Source organism: Lissotriton vulgaris, chromosome 3_1 (genome assembly GCF_964263255.1).
Source record: "Lissotriton vulgaris chromosome 3_1, aLisVul1.2, whole genome shotgun sequence".
Lineage (NCBI taxonomy): Eukaryota > Metazoa > Chordata > Amphibia > Caudata > Salamandridae > Lissotriton > Lissotriton vulgaris.
The window spans coordinates 2,015,248,463-2,015,264,983 of NC_141689.1; the positions used below are offsets into that span (position 1 = coordinate 2,015,248,463).

At 42.6% G+C, this 16,521-nt stretch overlaps 1 protein-coding gene across 2 annotated transcripts in view; it reads right to left on the reverse strand.

The window, feature by feature from the left end:
* CENPU (centromere protein U) overlaps positions 1 to 16,521 on the reverse strand; it is a 740,965-nt gene that overhangs the window by 608,251 nt on the left and 116,193 nt on the right. For both annotated transcript variants that reach the window (XM_086962486.1, XM_086962485.1), the window contains exon 4: positions 11,047 to 11,203. In XM_086962486.1, the coding sequence (XP_086818612.1) occupies positions 11,047 to 11,203 (157 nt within the window). The remainder of the gene's footprint in view (positions 1 to 11,046; positions 11,204 to 16,521) is intronic.

The window sequence follows — 16,521 nt, forward strand, 5'->3', positions numbered from 1 at the left end:
AACACAACAATCATTAAACAAAAGACTACACAACCTATAAACCATTACAGGGGTAGTTTCCAAGGCAAATATAGTCCAATTATCTCACAATCCATCGTATATAATATCGTGACGTCCATTCCGCTTCCTCTTTCTTCATTGCTCGTCAGTTAAGTGCATTCCTTACATTCTTGGCCTAATCTGACGTTGTTGCCGTTTGTATAGCGGTTTCTTGTGCACGTTATTAGCATTATTGCCTTGGTATTGTTTCATATTCCCTGCGAAGCAGACTCTTGCCCGAGTGCCTTCTCCTCCCCGCAGTTTCTCCCGCTCTGCGCGCGGTTAGATCCTGTCAGGCGTGTCTGGTCCGAGCAAGGCAGCTCCGTCGAGCGCTCCCGCTGGTCATTACGCACGGTTGGGAATCCAGTCACTCCTTTAGTGTCCGCTTGATTCCCGACCAACCCTCGCCTAATTTTGACACCGCTACGCAGTGATTCCCCCACACGGCCACCTTAGTGACCACCGCCACCTGGTGGTGGTAATTGGTATTGCACCTCCGTCTATTCTTATAACAGCTTTGGGGAAAGCCCAGCTGTTGGAGCACCGGCGAGGAGGCTGTCTTAAGGATTTTAAGGGCATTTGTTCTGTGCTCACACCCTCTGCTATCATGTCTCCCCCAGAAGACCATTTTTACTCCTCCTACCAGGAAGTGGAGGAGAAATGGCCCCCAACTTCTCCCTCCAGCAGTGGACCAAGCCCTTTCTCTGGCTTTTTCGAGGGCGCTGGCTCCTCTTAGGGATCAGGTTGATAAGCTGGCGAAAAGCATCCATATGGTGTTCAGTGACCCAGATCTGGTAGTGGCGGGTCTCAGTAGCTCCCAGATGGGTAATAAGAGGGCCGTTAAGCAGAACATGGGCACTTGGAAGGATTTGATAAACTTACGGAGACCTTCCTCAAGAGTGTGCGAACGCTAAAACATGCACCCTGCCGAGAGGAGGAGGAGCCCAGAGATAATTGCGATGCCGTCACCAGTATTGTAAACCCCGGCGGCGGGTTTCCCTCAGAGGGAGAGGGTGCATCGATTTCTCCTCTAATCCGGATAAGGACTCGGGCGTCCCTGGTGCCCGGAGTCCCACTCCTCTCAGTCCCCGGTTAGGAACGGGGTCCACTCAGACATGTTCGAGCTTACCCAAATTTACCATCCTAGGTCGGTGCAGTGGACCCCGATGCCAAAGTGGCAGAGTATGTGGTGGGGAAAATCCATCAACCGCTTGAAAGGGATGTCAGGAGGGGAGAAGGCCCCAGATCTTCACTGAAGGGAAAGGTGGCACACACGCCTGAAATTGATGAGAAACTATGAACCTTCTTCTCCAAGTATATGAGGGATCCCAAGAAAGGAATTGATAGGTCTTGGATGTGGTAGGGCCCTTGACCCAAATTATTCAATTGGCGGAGCGTTCAAACGAGTCAGGATCCCCTTTGTCCACGGATATTGTGGCTGGTTGGGTGCACTCCCCATAACCCTAAAACACTACCCCTTCACTACCCAAACACCACTGCACTACTCTAAACCCTAAAACACTACCTCCAGCACGACACCCTTCACTACCCAAACATAACTGCACTACCCTAAACCCTAAAACACTACCACCAGCACGACTCCCTACACTACCCAAACACCACTGCATTACCCTAAACCCTAAATCTACCCCCAGCAGAACCCCCTACACTACACAAACACCACTACACTATCCTAAACCCTAAAACACTGCCCCCGCACGACCCCCTTCACCACACAAACACCACAGCACTGCCTTAAACCTTAAAACACTACCCCAGCACGACCCCTACACTACACAAACACCACTGCACTACCCTAAACCCTAAATCTTCCCCCAGCATGACCCTCTACACTACACTAACACCACTGCACTACCCTAAACCCTAAAACACTACCCCCAGCATGACTCCCTTCACTACCTAAACACAACTGCACTACCCTAAACCCTAAAACACTAGCCCCAGCATGACCCCCTTCATTACCCAAACACAACTGCACTACCCTAAACCCAAAAACACTACCCCCAGCACTACCCCTACACTACCCAAACACCACTGCACGACCCTAAACCCTAAAACACGAACCCCTACACAACACAAACACTGCACTACTCTAAACCCTACAACACTACCCCCAGCATGACCCCCTACACTACACAAACACCACTGCACTACCCTAAACCCCCTACACTATACAAACACTACTCTAAACCCTAAAACACTACCCCCAGCACAGCCGCCTCACAACACAAACACCACTGCACTACCCTAAACCCTAAATCTATCCCAGCATGAACCCCTACACTACCCAAACACCACTGCACTACCCTAAAGCCTAAAACACTACCCCCAGCACTACCCCTACACTACACAAACACCACTGCACTACCCTAAACCCCATATCTACCCGAGCACGACCCCCTACACTACCCAAACACCACTGCACTACCCTAAACCATAAAACACTACCCCCAGTAAGACCTCCTACACTACAAAAACACCACTGCACTACCCTATACCCTAAAACACTACCACCAGCACGACTCCCTACACTACCCAAACACCACTGCATTACCCTAAACCCTAAATCTACCCCCAGCAGAACCCCCTACACTACACAAACACCACTACACTATCCTAAACCCTAAAACACTGCCCCCGCACGACCCCCTTCACCACACAAACACCACAGCACTGCCTTAAACCTTAAAACACTACCCCAGCACGACCCCTACACTACACAAACACCACTGCACTACCCTAAACCCTAAATCTTCCCCCAGCATGACCCTCTACACTACACTAACACCACTGCACTACCCTAAACCCTAAAACACTACCCCCAGCATGACTCCCTTCACTACCTAAACACAACTGCACTACCCTAAACCCTAAAACACTAGCCCCAGCATGACCCCCTTCATTACCCAAACACAACTGCACTACCCTAAACCCAAAAACACTACCCCCAGCACTACCCCTACACTACCCAAACACCACTGCACGACCCTAAACCCTAAAACACGAACCCCTACACAACACAAACACTGCACTACTCTAAACCCTACAACACTACCCCCAGCATGACCCCCTACACTACACAAACACCACTGCACTACCCTAAACCCCCTACACTATACAAACACTACTCTAAACCCTAAAACACTACCCCCAGCACAGCCGCCTCACAACACAAACACCACTGCACTACCCTAAACCCTAAATCTATCCCAGCATGAACCCCTACACTACCCAAACACCACTGCACTACCCTAAAGCCTAAAACACTACCCCCAGCACTACCCCTACACTACACAAACACCACTGCACTACCCTAAACCCCATATCTACCCGAGCACGACCCCCTACACTACCCAAACACCACTGCACTACCCTAAACCATAAAACACTACCCCCAGTAAGACCTCCTACACTACAAAAACACCACTGCACTACCCTATACCCTAAAACACTACCACCAGGACCCCTTACACTACCCATACACCACTGCACTACCCTAAACCCTAAAACACTACCCCCAGCGTGACCCCTACACTACTGCACTACCCTAAACCACTACCCCCAGCACGACCCCCTACACTACACAAACACCACTGCACTATCCTAAACTCTAAAATACTACTCCAGCACGACCCCCTATACAACCCATACACCACTGCACTACCCTAAAACAATACCCCCAGCACGACTCCTACACTACCCTAAACCCTAAAACACTACCCCCAGCACGACCCCCTACACTACCCAAGCACCACTGCACCACCCTAAACCCTAGAAAAGAAACCCCACCCCATGCCCAATCCCCCTTACTGCTCACTCCTCGTGGTTCCTCTCTCCTGGTGGTTCCTGCTTCATGTCGTCTCTGAGGGGCGGTGCACTATGATGTGAGGAAACGGAACAGCCTCCGTTTCCTTACAACGACGTGGATCATCTATATGTTTTTTAAAACGCATGGTCCTTTACCATACATATCCTTTACAACAAAATTTGTTGTAAAGGCATGCGTGGTAATTGACCATACGTTCTAAAAAAATGTGTAGTAATGACTTTGCGATGTACAACACATGCGTTGCAATGGTATCGCGAAGTAAAACAGGCGTTGTAACTGCTGTTTACCGATCGAAGCTGGCCCCTGTTCTTCAGTGAGACGTTTATTTCATTAACTAGCAGCCCGTCCCGACCTTGTCCGGAAGCTTCCAGGCTTCCCCCTACCCACGCCTACCCCGACATTGCCCAGCAGCCCGTGCCCCCGCCCGCCCTTTTCCCCGCCTGGTCCGCGACTTCGCGTGGCCTGTGTCAATCCCCGTCCCCTTCCCCTTCCCCCGCCTGCCCTGACATTGCCTTTTGTCCATTCCCCACCTGCAGCCCGTGCCCCCGCCAACCCCGTCCCCCGCCTGCCGCCTGGCCCGACCCTCGCGTGGCCTGAGTCAATCCCCGCCTTCCCCGACCCACGCCTGTCCTAACATTGCCTTTTGGCCGTTCCCCGCCTGGCCCGACACCCGCCTGCTTACCTTTTCTGCCGCTCCTGAGTTCACAGCTCCTCGCCGCTCTGCTCCTCACCGCTTGTCCGCCGCCGCTCCTCCCCCGCACCATGTCCGCCTCTCCGTGCTGCTCTTCATGTGACTGCTCCTCCCCCGCGTCATGGCCTGAGCTCCTCTGACGCCGCTCGACGTGAGCACGCACGTCGCAGCCGGCGCTACTTTGGGAGGGAGGGGGGGGGGGGGGGGGGGGACAAAATTTTTTTTAAATATTAATTTTTTAAATAAGGTTTATTTTTAAACTTTATATAGCCTATAACCATCTGCACACCCTGACGATTTCTACGGTGTATCGGGTGTGTAGATTGGCGCAGTGGTTCCGGAGTTTACCCGCCTCAAAGCCTGAAACTTTCTCCTTTATTATAGTAGTATAGATATAGATTAGGAGGAAGGAAATTGTTTTTTTTACCGAAAAGTGCATTCCCGGCTGTTGTATTGTGAAAGTGTCCGCGTGGCCTGGTTTCACTTCCGGTGAGAGAGTGGAAGAGTATGTTTGGATCTAAAGGAGTTCTGTTGTTGGACGGGCTGGTGCGACACGTCATCAGAAAACATAGCTAATGGAAAGAGTCCTCCCCGAAGTGTGGAGCAGTGCCATGAGAGGTCAACGAGTGTGCGTCCCACCGCTGTATGACCGTACCGCGTGACCCATGTGCTGCCTCCAGGGTACGTGAAGCAGAAGCGGCATCGCAGATCCTCTTGAAGATCATTGAAGCACTAATTCTACATTTTGGTACTAGGGCATTTTAACTTCGTTGTTCCTGCCAGATACAAAGAGAAGACCCTGTGTTATTCAGTGCCCTCATTACCTTTTTTGTGGGTTGTGGTGCTTGTCACTTCACTGCCCCGCCGGTGCACACGACTGGGCACCCCATCTCGTGTGCCATCTGCAGGGCCTCTGCCCTTGGATCACTGGTTTCGGTTTCTGGAGTGGCAACATAAACAGTTGCTCCCAAAGGACTAGCCTGAACAATTAGGTGAATATCCCCTGCACCAGCATTCCACGGAAATTCTTTCCTAGCTCTCCCACGTTGACAAGGACGTCATAATAGCACGGCTCTGCTCGCGACACTGTATGACATCATCGGAGCCATAAGAGGACCTCGTCGGCATTCTGACGTTAGTTCCACCCATTTTTTCTGTGACACCAAGGCAAACAGGTGGACCAAGACATTTTCACATGTATACATAGTATAATAAATTACAAGCACAGTCCTGATACCAATACGCCTTTCCTCCTCCCTCCGAGACGCGAGACCAGGAATGGACCACCGCACAGCAAGTACTGCAAATTTAGTCCTTTATTCCGACAATAAAGACATGACGCGTTTCGACCTGGAACCCCGGTCTTGATCACATGACGTGTTGTGACTACCCAGGTGAATAAATACAGATACATTCATTATGAGCTCCTCCCATCATAGTAATGGAGGTGGAAAACAGACTGTGAGAACTCTTTTTGATGTCATATAATGCACATTGTTTTCAGACCACACATTATTTGAAAATCTATTACAATACATAAATACTGTTAATTCATTTCGTGTTAGTCTAAAAATTGATTTCTTCATGTTCCTTATGAGCGAGTTTATGTATGAATATACATGAGGAATAATGGGCAAGTGCACATAAGTCTCTATGTTTAAATACTAAATTCACAAATTAAGACCAGAAAGATACCATAACCTCATATTTAAGCTGTTTTTCCGACAGAAAGTGCTGAATGCTTAAAACAGTATTATAATACATTGTTTTTAAAAAAAACAGTGCCAGGTGAAAAAATAAATAATAAATGCAACTCTATCACTAAATACATGAATAGCTTGCCGTTTCTTTGAAAAAATATTGTATTAATAAGGCAGATGCTTAGGACCGCAATATTTCCGATACTCATTTCAATAAAGTACTAAGTGCAAATTGATTGAAACCAAAGAGCATACATTAAATATTAATCTATCTGTTTGAGTTTCCAATACTCATTTAAATAAAGTACAAAGTGAAAAGTAGTGCAAACCAGAGAACCTATATTGGTTTCGGAGCGGACTGTTTCGATTCAATATGTAAACAAATTTTTTTTGTGCACATTCAAGATTTATCATCCGCAAAATTGTATTCAAATCTATATAATGCATGATAATCATTTATAAACCAAAAGTTAAAAATCATGTGCAAACAGTAATTAGTGCAATCTCCCACTCCACAGACACCAGATAAAAACTAGTAAAACCAGATAGCTAGTAAGACCAGTTAAAATCATGTAAAAATGAAGCTGAAAGCCCACATAAAAAAACATCTACACAGACTTAAAACAATGGTTCATAAAATCATCATCATAAACATTTCAAGAGTAAAGCAGCATATAAAGAGATTCACTATTCATATGAAATTATACAAATCTTCCCCTGTATTTAACCCGTTTGTCATTTTGGTATCAAATTGTACGATATATTGGCTTTCCAGTTGTCGCAATTTCTTTTCTCTATTGCCATCTCTAATAGACTTTGGAACGGATCAATCACAAAATAACTACGATCATTAAGGTTATTTTGGTGTACTAATTTAAAATGCCGCACCACCGGGTAACTGGAATCAGAATTGACAATCGCGCGTAAATGCTGTAAGATACGATTAAAAACTTTTTAATCGTTTTGTGCTGCCTATGTATCTTAACTGACATGTGCATTCTAAGACAGAGACAGTAAATCTTACACGTAAACGGTCCTTTGATTTTACATGGATCCGGGGGAAATGCATCCAATAACTCTGTTTTATTTACACCACATTTACATGCCCTACAGGAGCTACATTAAAAAAAATCTGGTCCTATTGGATAACCAGTTTACTTTTTCTTGCACTTCCGGACTTGGTTTTACCAGGGCATCTCTCATAGAGGGAGCCCGTCTGAATGTAATAGCCGGAGAGTCTTCTATTTCTGGTGCTATTGTCATGTCAGGTTTAAAATAGGCCAGTTTTTAGTGATAATCCGCCTGACAATTTCATGGTGACAACTATAAGTAGGTATTAGTCGGACCGGTGGTTTCTCAGTTTTGTACTCACTACATGCAGTTAATAGGGTAACTCCTTGATAACAGTTGTTTCTGTATTTTGAGGGATGGGTTTTTTGGATTGAGCTCTCCTTAAGTCAGCCATGTTATATCCCCTTGCTAGGAATCTCTGTACGGACTCGTTTAGACATGCAGTTAGATCACTTTCATTGCTGCAAATTCTTTTAATTCTCAAGAACTCCCCATGGGGGATACTCTTGATAAGATGCCTGGGGTGAGTGCTGCTGGCATGAAGGATTGAATTCCCAGCAGTTACCTTCCTGTGAAGTCTAGTGTGTATGGTATTATTGCAGATATATACCTCTACATCTAGGAACTTGACCCTCTCTTTGCTGATGTGGACTGTAAACTATAGGTTTAAATTGTTGTCATTAATGACATCAACAAATCTCTGTTCCGATTCGACAGATCCCTGCCAGACTACACAGACATCGTCAATGAAACGCCACCACTTAACGATGTTATCCGTGAACATTTCTTCCAGGACGTGGCCAAGAACATGCTCCTCCCACCAGCCTACATGAAGACATACAAACCTAGGGGAAAAGCATGCCCCCATCGCTACGCCCAAGAGTTGTTGGTATATCTCTTTATTGAATAGAAAATAATTGTTGTTCAAACATATATGTATCATTCTCAACAGCAGCTTATTGTGTTCATTGAACCGCACATCTTTATTAGAGAGAAATTGTTTTGTAGCTTTAAGGCCATGCTCATGCTCAATGCTGGTATATAGGGAGCATATATCCATAACAATTAAACAGTATTCATTGTCCCATGTAATCTCCCTTAGTTTTTCTAAAAAATGGCCAGTATCTTTTACGTATGAAGGAAGGCTCGCTACATATCCCCTGATGAAAAAGTCCACAAATTTGGACATGGATTCTAATAATCCACGTTGTGCAGATATTATTGGACGCCCAGGCACAGTATAATAAATTTATATATATATATATATTCACTGAAAAACCATAGGTTTTAGGCACGTTATAGTTAGAATTTAGAATTAAAAAAACAATAGAAATTCACTGAAAAAACCCATAGGTTTCAGGGGCGTCATAGTTGGACATTTCACTCTGACAAATCCATAGAAATTCCCCCATTATAGTTAGTTCAGCTAACTATAACTCGCGCGTCCGCAATGCACTGCTGATGACGTCACAGTGGAATGTCCAACTAACTATAACGCCCCTGAAACCTATGTTTTTTTCAGTAATATATATATATATATATATATATATATATATATATATATATATATATAGATATAGATATATATAGATAGATAGTCATAAAAAAAAGGTTACACAGATGTTATAGTTAGGTTCAGAATTTACACACGCATAAGCATAGGAATCCAGCAATCATAGTTCTACTTATCTCAAGAAACTCGTGCCCTAAGGTAACTATAACTCACACCCCCACCATGCACAGTTTTCTCATCAATAATTTTACAGCAGAAGTTACAATGATATTATCAATGATGTGATGGAAGATGTCATGACTGATGTAAAATAAGGGGTAATTAGCAGTGCCTGGCCAGGGCGCGAATTATAGTTACTTTAGGGCCTGAGGAATAGTTTCTTGAGATGAGCAGAATTATAACTGCTAAATTTTAATGGTTTGATGTGTGTATAAAATGAATCTAACTATACCGTGCCTGTAACCTTTGTTCTTTTTTGTGAATTGCTACTTTTTTTTAAATTCTATTTCCCAACTATAACATCCCTGTAACCTTTGATTTTTGTAATGAATTTTTGTTATTTAATGGTATTTTCTAACTATAATGTCCCTTCAACCTTTGTTTTTTTCAGTGAATTTCTAGGGTTTTGTTAATGTAAAGTAATATTTTATTACTATACATTAATCCAACCGCCGCCAGGCATGGCCTTTGGCCGTGCGAGGCAGGGGTTCGGCCATGCGAAGCAGGGGTTTGGCAGCAAGGCCTGGCCTGTGGCTAGGCCCTGTGGCCAAAGTCTATAGGCAGCCAACTCTGGAGGGGGGCATTGCCATACCCAGGCCGATTTCAGCCCCGTAAAACCCATCCACTGGGGATATGTGGCCTCACCTCTCCGGGCTGTTTTTGACCCTGGGGACCCCATCCCCAGTGGCCCACTCCTGGATTTATAGGAGGGAGGAACGCAACTCTATTTCGGCCCCAGGAACCCCATGTCCTAGGGCCTGGCCATATTGTAAATGGGGAGAGGAGAACACAGCCCCCCTCCCCAGGCCAATATTAGCCATGAGATCCCCATCTCCTGGGGCTTGACCAATTAATATTTTGGGAGAGGCAAAGCACCCCCCATGGGGGAGCTAATTACTGAAGGAGGAGGGGGGATTTGCGGCTGGGGCCCCATCCTCCGGGGCCGGCCAATAAAGGGTGGGTACCCTGAAGCCCACCCAGGTAACACACTTCACCAATGCTGGGGGCCTAGGGGGAGCCCCAATCCCCGTGCTCCTAGCCAGCTTCCCTCCTTCTGGGGGAGCTGGTATTGCTCCCGCCTGCTGGGAGCAGCTAAAAACTCTGCTACCTGCGAACGGAGCAATCTTTTCATCCGTTTCCCCCTCCGCTTCACTGTGGGTCGGGACACACATGAAAAGTCCACTCCCAGAAGGCAGAAGCATATTTCATGCTCCAGCCCGCTGGGAGTGGACTTAGTGTTTGCCTTCGCTTGGCAGAAGTTTTGAAATTGCTCACGCCCAGCGAGAGCAAACACAGTTCTCCTTGTCAACACAATTGCGAGCAGGGGAGCCGCTAGTGAATTTTGAGATGTCTTCAGTGATATCATAAATTATGTCATAAAACAGGCCATGAGTGATATAATATGTGAAGTCTTAGGCAGTGCATGGAGGGGCGCAAGATATAGTTATCGCTGCTACATATAACTGGTAAAATTCTGTGGGTTTTTTTTTTAGTTAAAACATTTTAGCTGTCACTAACAAATTTACCTTACTTTAGCGTTGCTTTGATCTGTTTTTTCCAGTGAATTTTATATATACCATATGAATACATCCATACACCCAACACAATAAAAAAGTTTCAACATAGGAGGACATACTTTTACATTTTACACAGTGTACACCAAATGGAAATGCGAGCATTACAGGGCTTGGCATCTGCGAATCAAACGCAGGAAAAGGCATACCAGTTGTGAAACTTGCTTGTAATTCCCCATTTCATCACTCACAATGGTCATTAAGTAAAGTGGTGATACCTGCTGGAATCAGTAACACAAAACAGTATAACTAACACAGGTTACTGGCCCATTCACAACACAATCGCCGCCTTGGTGGTAAATTCAGAGACAACAAAAACATGAAAAGCAAATCTTACATTTCTATAATTTTAAACCTTTATTGCGACTTAACTTTAACAATCTACTCACCAGAAAACTCATCCAGCTCCTCATCATGAAGATTATCTATGCCTTCTTTCATAATGCTGGAGATATCCGCAGTAACTATATGTCTCCTCGTACGTGTGCCTGAAGAGTTGTATTTCTGGGTTGGTGGTAAACTGTGGTCTGAATCATCAGCTTCATTCTAAATAAACATAATAATAAAACACTAAAACAGAAGCCTGTCAATTTTTTTTAAATTGCCTTTGTAAGACCAAATGAAAAAGGAAAACCATAACCATGTACTTTTTAGGCGTGGCTTTGTGAAGGTGCCATTCATGTTAAATGCTTTGTAATATATTTATAGAGTGCACATTCATCCCCATAGTGATATCCGAGCACTGGACAGCAATCCAGCCTAACTACATAATTTCCGGAAAACTCAATCGGTGAAGGAAAAGCCAAGTCTTCAGCATACTACGAAAAGTGAAGAGAGAAGAAGTTGAGCATAGATAGAAGGGAATAGGGTTCCAGTGTAAAGCCGCCATATAATTAAAGATCAGCTCCCCCATTCTAGATCTCGATTTGCCTCCAGTGTATCAAAGCCTTTCTAATAGATCGGAAGGCACGCACTGGCTTGCGAAAGACAACTCTACCATGTAAGGCAGCTGGTCCGGTCTCATAAAGTGCTTGGTGCGCATGACAAGTAGCCTAAAGATGGCTCTCTTACCAATAGTGGGAATTTAAATATTCCAAAACCAAACTTCTGGTGGGAAGATTACAAATCAATCTTGGCACCAAACTTTGAATAAATCCAAGGCGGGTAAACAAATACTCAGTCATTCCGACATACAAGGAATTACTAATCTACTCACAATAAGGGCTTGCACAATAGTCATTCGCCATGCATTAGGAATCCACTGAAATATTCTGTGGAGGGTCCGTAAGAGACCAAAGCCACTTCAACAGACAGCATTCACCTGGTCCTACATAGAAATAAAATTTTTATCAGAAAGCCCAGAATCTTAAATATTCCTCTGGGGCTCGGGGTAGGGCGTAGCAGAGTGGGCCACCAAGAATCATTTCATATGTTAAGTGCCTTTACAAAGAGCAGGATCTCAGTTTTCTTTGAGTTGAGTTTCAAACAATAAGACTGCATTCACATTCCACCTCTGAAAGAGAATTCATTGAGTTCTCTCTCATCTCTGCATTCCATTCATTAATAGAAATGATAGGGTGACCAGATTTTCAGAATGAAAAACCGGTACGGGCACAGAAATAGGACTAAATGTTTGATGTTTGATTAAGGCTCAGTGCTTCTTATATACAAACAAATATATTATATACAAACAAATATATTATATATACACAATATATATATATATATATATATATATATATATATATATCCCAGAGGCTGCTTGCGAAGGTCGGGGGCACAGAAATAGGACTAAATGTTTGATTAAGGCTCAGTGCTTCTTATATACAAACAAATATATTATATACAAACAAATATATTATATATACACAATATATATATATATATATATATATATATATATATATATATATATATATATATATATATATATCCCAGAGGCTGCTTGCGAAGGTCGGGTGCAACAACGAGTTTCCTGCAGGCACCAAGGAAGCAGACACGAGCCCAGAGTAAGTGCAAAAACAAGTAGCGTTTATTTTTTCAAGAGTCCGCCATAACGAGTTTCACCACCGGAGTGGCTTGATCACATGACGTTTGCATTTTTTACTGGACCTTTTAAACAGCTAGCACTCCAAACACGTGATCTTTGATGTGAATGACATAAAGAAAAGGTGAGCAAGCAACATTTTGCGCTATTTAGAAAAGAGACTACGCTTTGTGAATACAAAAAACGAAGTAATACTACTTTCCAACCGGTTGAAGGGAAAAACAGTTAATTTGTAGTGAAATGCCAGTAATGTCTTAAATTTAAAAGATTTACATTTAAATAAACAAGAAAGTGATTCCGGAAATGTATACGGCATGAATGCACAAATATCAGTATAAATACCTGCATTGTAAATACATTCTCCAACACATGATTGAAGTACATTTCTCCACAAAATAGGGGGAAAAGTCACATTCTGAGAAAAAATATATATAAGCTGTATTGTAAAAATATATATAGTTAAAAAATTATATATATATATATATATATATATATATATATATATATATATATATATATATATATATATATATATATATATATATATATACATACATTTATAATTCATATATTTACACAATGCACATTTAGAATTACTGGTCATTCTTTAATATCGGCCTAAATGCCATTTTGTCAAATACCCTTCTATGTGTCGCTAAACACTGAATTTTTGAACACAGTTGGATAATTCATGAAAGAGTGAATAAAGTGCTTTTTGGTGCCCAAAAATTGAGGTGAAGTGAATCCCAAAAATAAAATAAAATAAAAAAATCCTGAGTATGCAGGATTAGGTGAGAAGCTTAGGGCAGTTGCATTGGGCTATTGGTCAAGCTCTACACATCGGTAGAGTGAAATGTAGACATGTTTATCTGGCACAACAATTCAATTAGAGGCCCCAGATTACTAACATATTTTATGAAAACAGGGAGGAAAAGGACACAGGGGGCTGGTTAACAAAATGTATCGGGAGAAACAGAAAGAATTCATTTCATAGATGGGGGATTGTTAGAGTGGAAATAATTCAGTCATAAACACGTATGTAAGTCTTCAGTGTTATTCAAACCTCCGGGGCTTTTACTGTTGAAGTTCAAGATGTATCTGGTCTCCAACATGCGCATTTTGCGTTCCCTATCACCTCCCTGTTTAGTTTTGGGAATTGTGTCGATGACATAGTATTTGAGGTCCTTCAAGTTGTTGTTGTGGACCTCACGAAAATGTCTCGCCACTGGGTAGGTGGGGTCAGAATTGGTGATTGCTCTGATATGTTGTAGTACCCTTACACTGGCTGGTAATTTGGTACTCCCCACGTACCGTAAGGGACAGGTACACTCCAAGATGTAAATGGCGTACTCTGTTTTGCAATGGAGGGATTTGGAAATTTTGATTTCCTTGTTACTGAAGGCTGTACGGTAACTGGTTTTATTGATGCCGTAAGTACAAGCTTTACATGTATGACATTTAGTAAACCCCCGGGAGGTTTTTAGCCAGTCCTTAGATGGGACGACTTCTGGACAACTGGAAACCAGACTGTTGTGAAGAGAAGTTGCTCTCTTATATGTGATGCTGGGTTTGGCTGGCATTTTGTGGCCTATTATTGGGTCAGAGCGTATGAGTGACCAGTTTTGATTAATTATTTTGCTTATCGCGTCTTTTTGAATGCTGTATGGCACGATAAGTCTGGCACTTTCTGGTTCAGCTGAGTTGATGGTTTCAGAGGTAGAGGGATTTCTGATGGATCTTGGAACGAGAAGGAGATTTCTGTCTAGTTCCATTGTTTTATTGATGGCAGTTTGAATGATATGCATGGGATATCCTCGGGCGAGGAATCGCTCTTTGTATTCTTTTTGGGCCATGATCAGATCTGAGGGGTTGCTGCAAATCCTTTTTATTCTCAGCATTTCCCCATAGGGGATGCTTCGGATAAGATGTTTAGGATGGAAGCTGGTGTAGTGAAGGATGGAATTACCAGCGGTTTCTTTTCTATAGAGCTTTGTTTCTACTGTGTTGTTGGAAATGTACAGTTCTACGTCTAGAAAATAAATGTTTGTGGGGCTGACGGTACAGGTGAAATTCAGATTGATGTTTTTGACATTTAAGATGTTAACCCACTCCAGGGCCTCTTCCCTTGTACCATCCCAGACAAAGATAAGGTCAATATACCTATAGTACATTCTAACATGTTTTTGAAACCACTCACCAAGGGTCCCTTTTAGGACCAGCTCCTCCCACCAGCCCATGAAGATGCAGGCATAACTGGGGGAGAAGCTGGCCCCCATCGCTACCCCCCTCACCTGTTGGTAAAAAGTTTGGTTAAAGGTGAACAGATTATGATGAAGGAAAAACGTCACCATATCCAACAACATGATGTTATGCTCCGGGCAAGCGGGTCTGTTTTTGGTGAGAAAATAATATATATCTATATATATGTATATATATATATATATATATATATATATATATATATATATATATATATATATCTATATCTATATCTATATATATATATATATATATATATATATATATATATATATATATATATATATATATATATATATATATATATATATAATATAAATATAATGTGTGTTCTTTAAAAAAAATATTTTCACAATACCTCCCGTTCTGCGAAGATCTCCAGGGTCCGGCTGCTGGTGGGCCTGGCCTGGCCTTGCCCTTTGGCCTCTGCAGCCCTGATTCACACCTCATTAAATCCTGCTGTGCTGCTTAAGTGAGGTGAAGCAGCACAGCAGGAGAGTTTAAAGAAGTGAACTTCTGTCGCCGGTTCTAAGAGGGCTGGTCGAAATGTGAGCCTGCATAACACAGTGATTAACTTGAAGGTTCACCCAATCCTCCCTTAAAAAAAGGGATCTTCCTTTGAATAACCCAGGCGCTACCCAAAAACCGGGACATTTCTCCAATTTGGAGAAAAGTGTTGAGACACTTCTACAACAAGCATTGGAAATGCAATAGGTCTCGCATTAGGAAAGTTTGAGTTATTTGTCTTGTAAATGACAATTTTTTTATTTGTGTTGGTTTTGAAAGTAGCTAAATTAATAGCTTTGTAATTTACAAAGCCAATAGTTAAAACTTTCGCAAATGTGACACCGATAGCATTTGTAATGCAATATGTGTTGTATTTACGTGACTACCATGTATTAATATTACAAATAACAATGGCTTTTATTTTTTTTAATTAATTAATACTTAAATAAAAAGTTATTGTAATTTCTAATGGCAATAGCTTAAACTTTTGTAAATAACTTTTGTTAAGATTATGTTCAGTGTATTTTATTGTGACGAAAATCCAAGAACAGAAGTGAAATATTAACATCTTTTTGTTACATTTGTAATAAAGCTTGAAACATTGAAAGAACATATTTGAACCAGTTGTTGTTGAATGGTTGCACAGATTGATGCTGTGGTGACGCTGAGTGATGTTGTGATGGCGAACGAGTGATGCTGTGGCGTTCAGTGATGCTGTGGTAGCGCATAGTGATGTTGTGGGGCCCCTGAGTGATGCGGTGGTGGTGCGGAGTGATGCTGTATGCTATGCTATGTTTTGTTTTGCTTTCCTATGTTTTGTTTTGTTATGCTATAGTATGTTTTGCTATCCTATGCTTTTGATTTGTTATGCTATGCTATGCTGTGTTTTGTTATGCTATGCTATGCCATGTTTTGTTATGCTATGCTATGTTTTGCTATTCTATGCTTTGCTATGCTATGTTTTGTTTTAGTATGCTATGCTTTGTTTTGCTGTTATGTTTTGTTATGCTATGCTATGCTTTGTTGTGTTTGGTATGCTATGCTTAGCTAT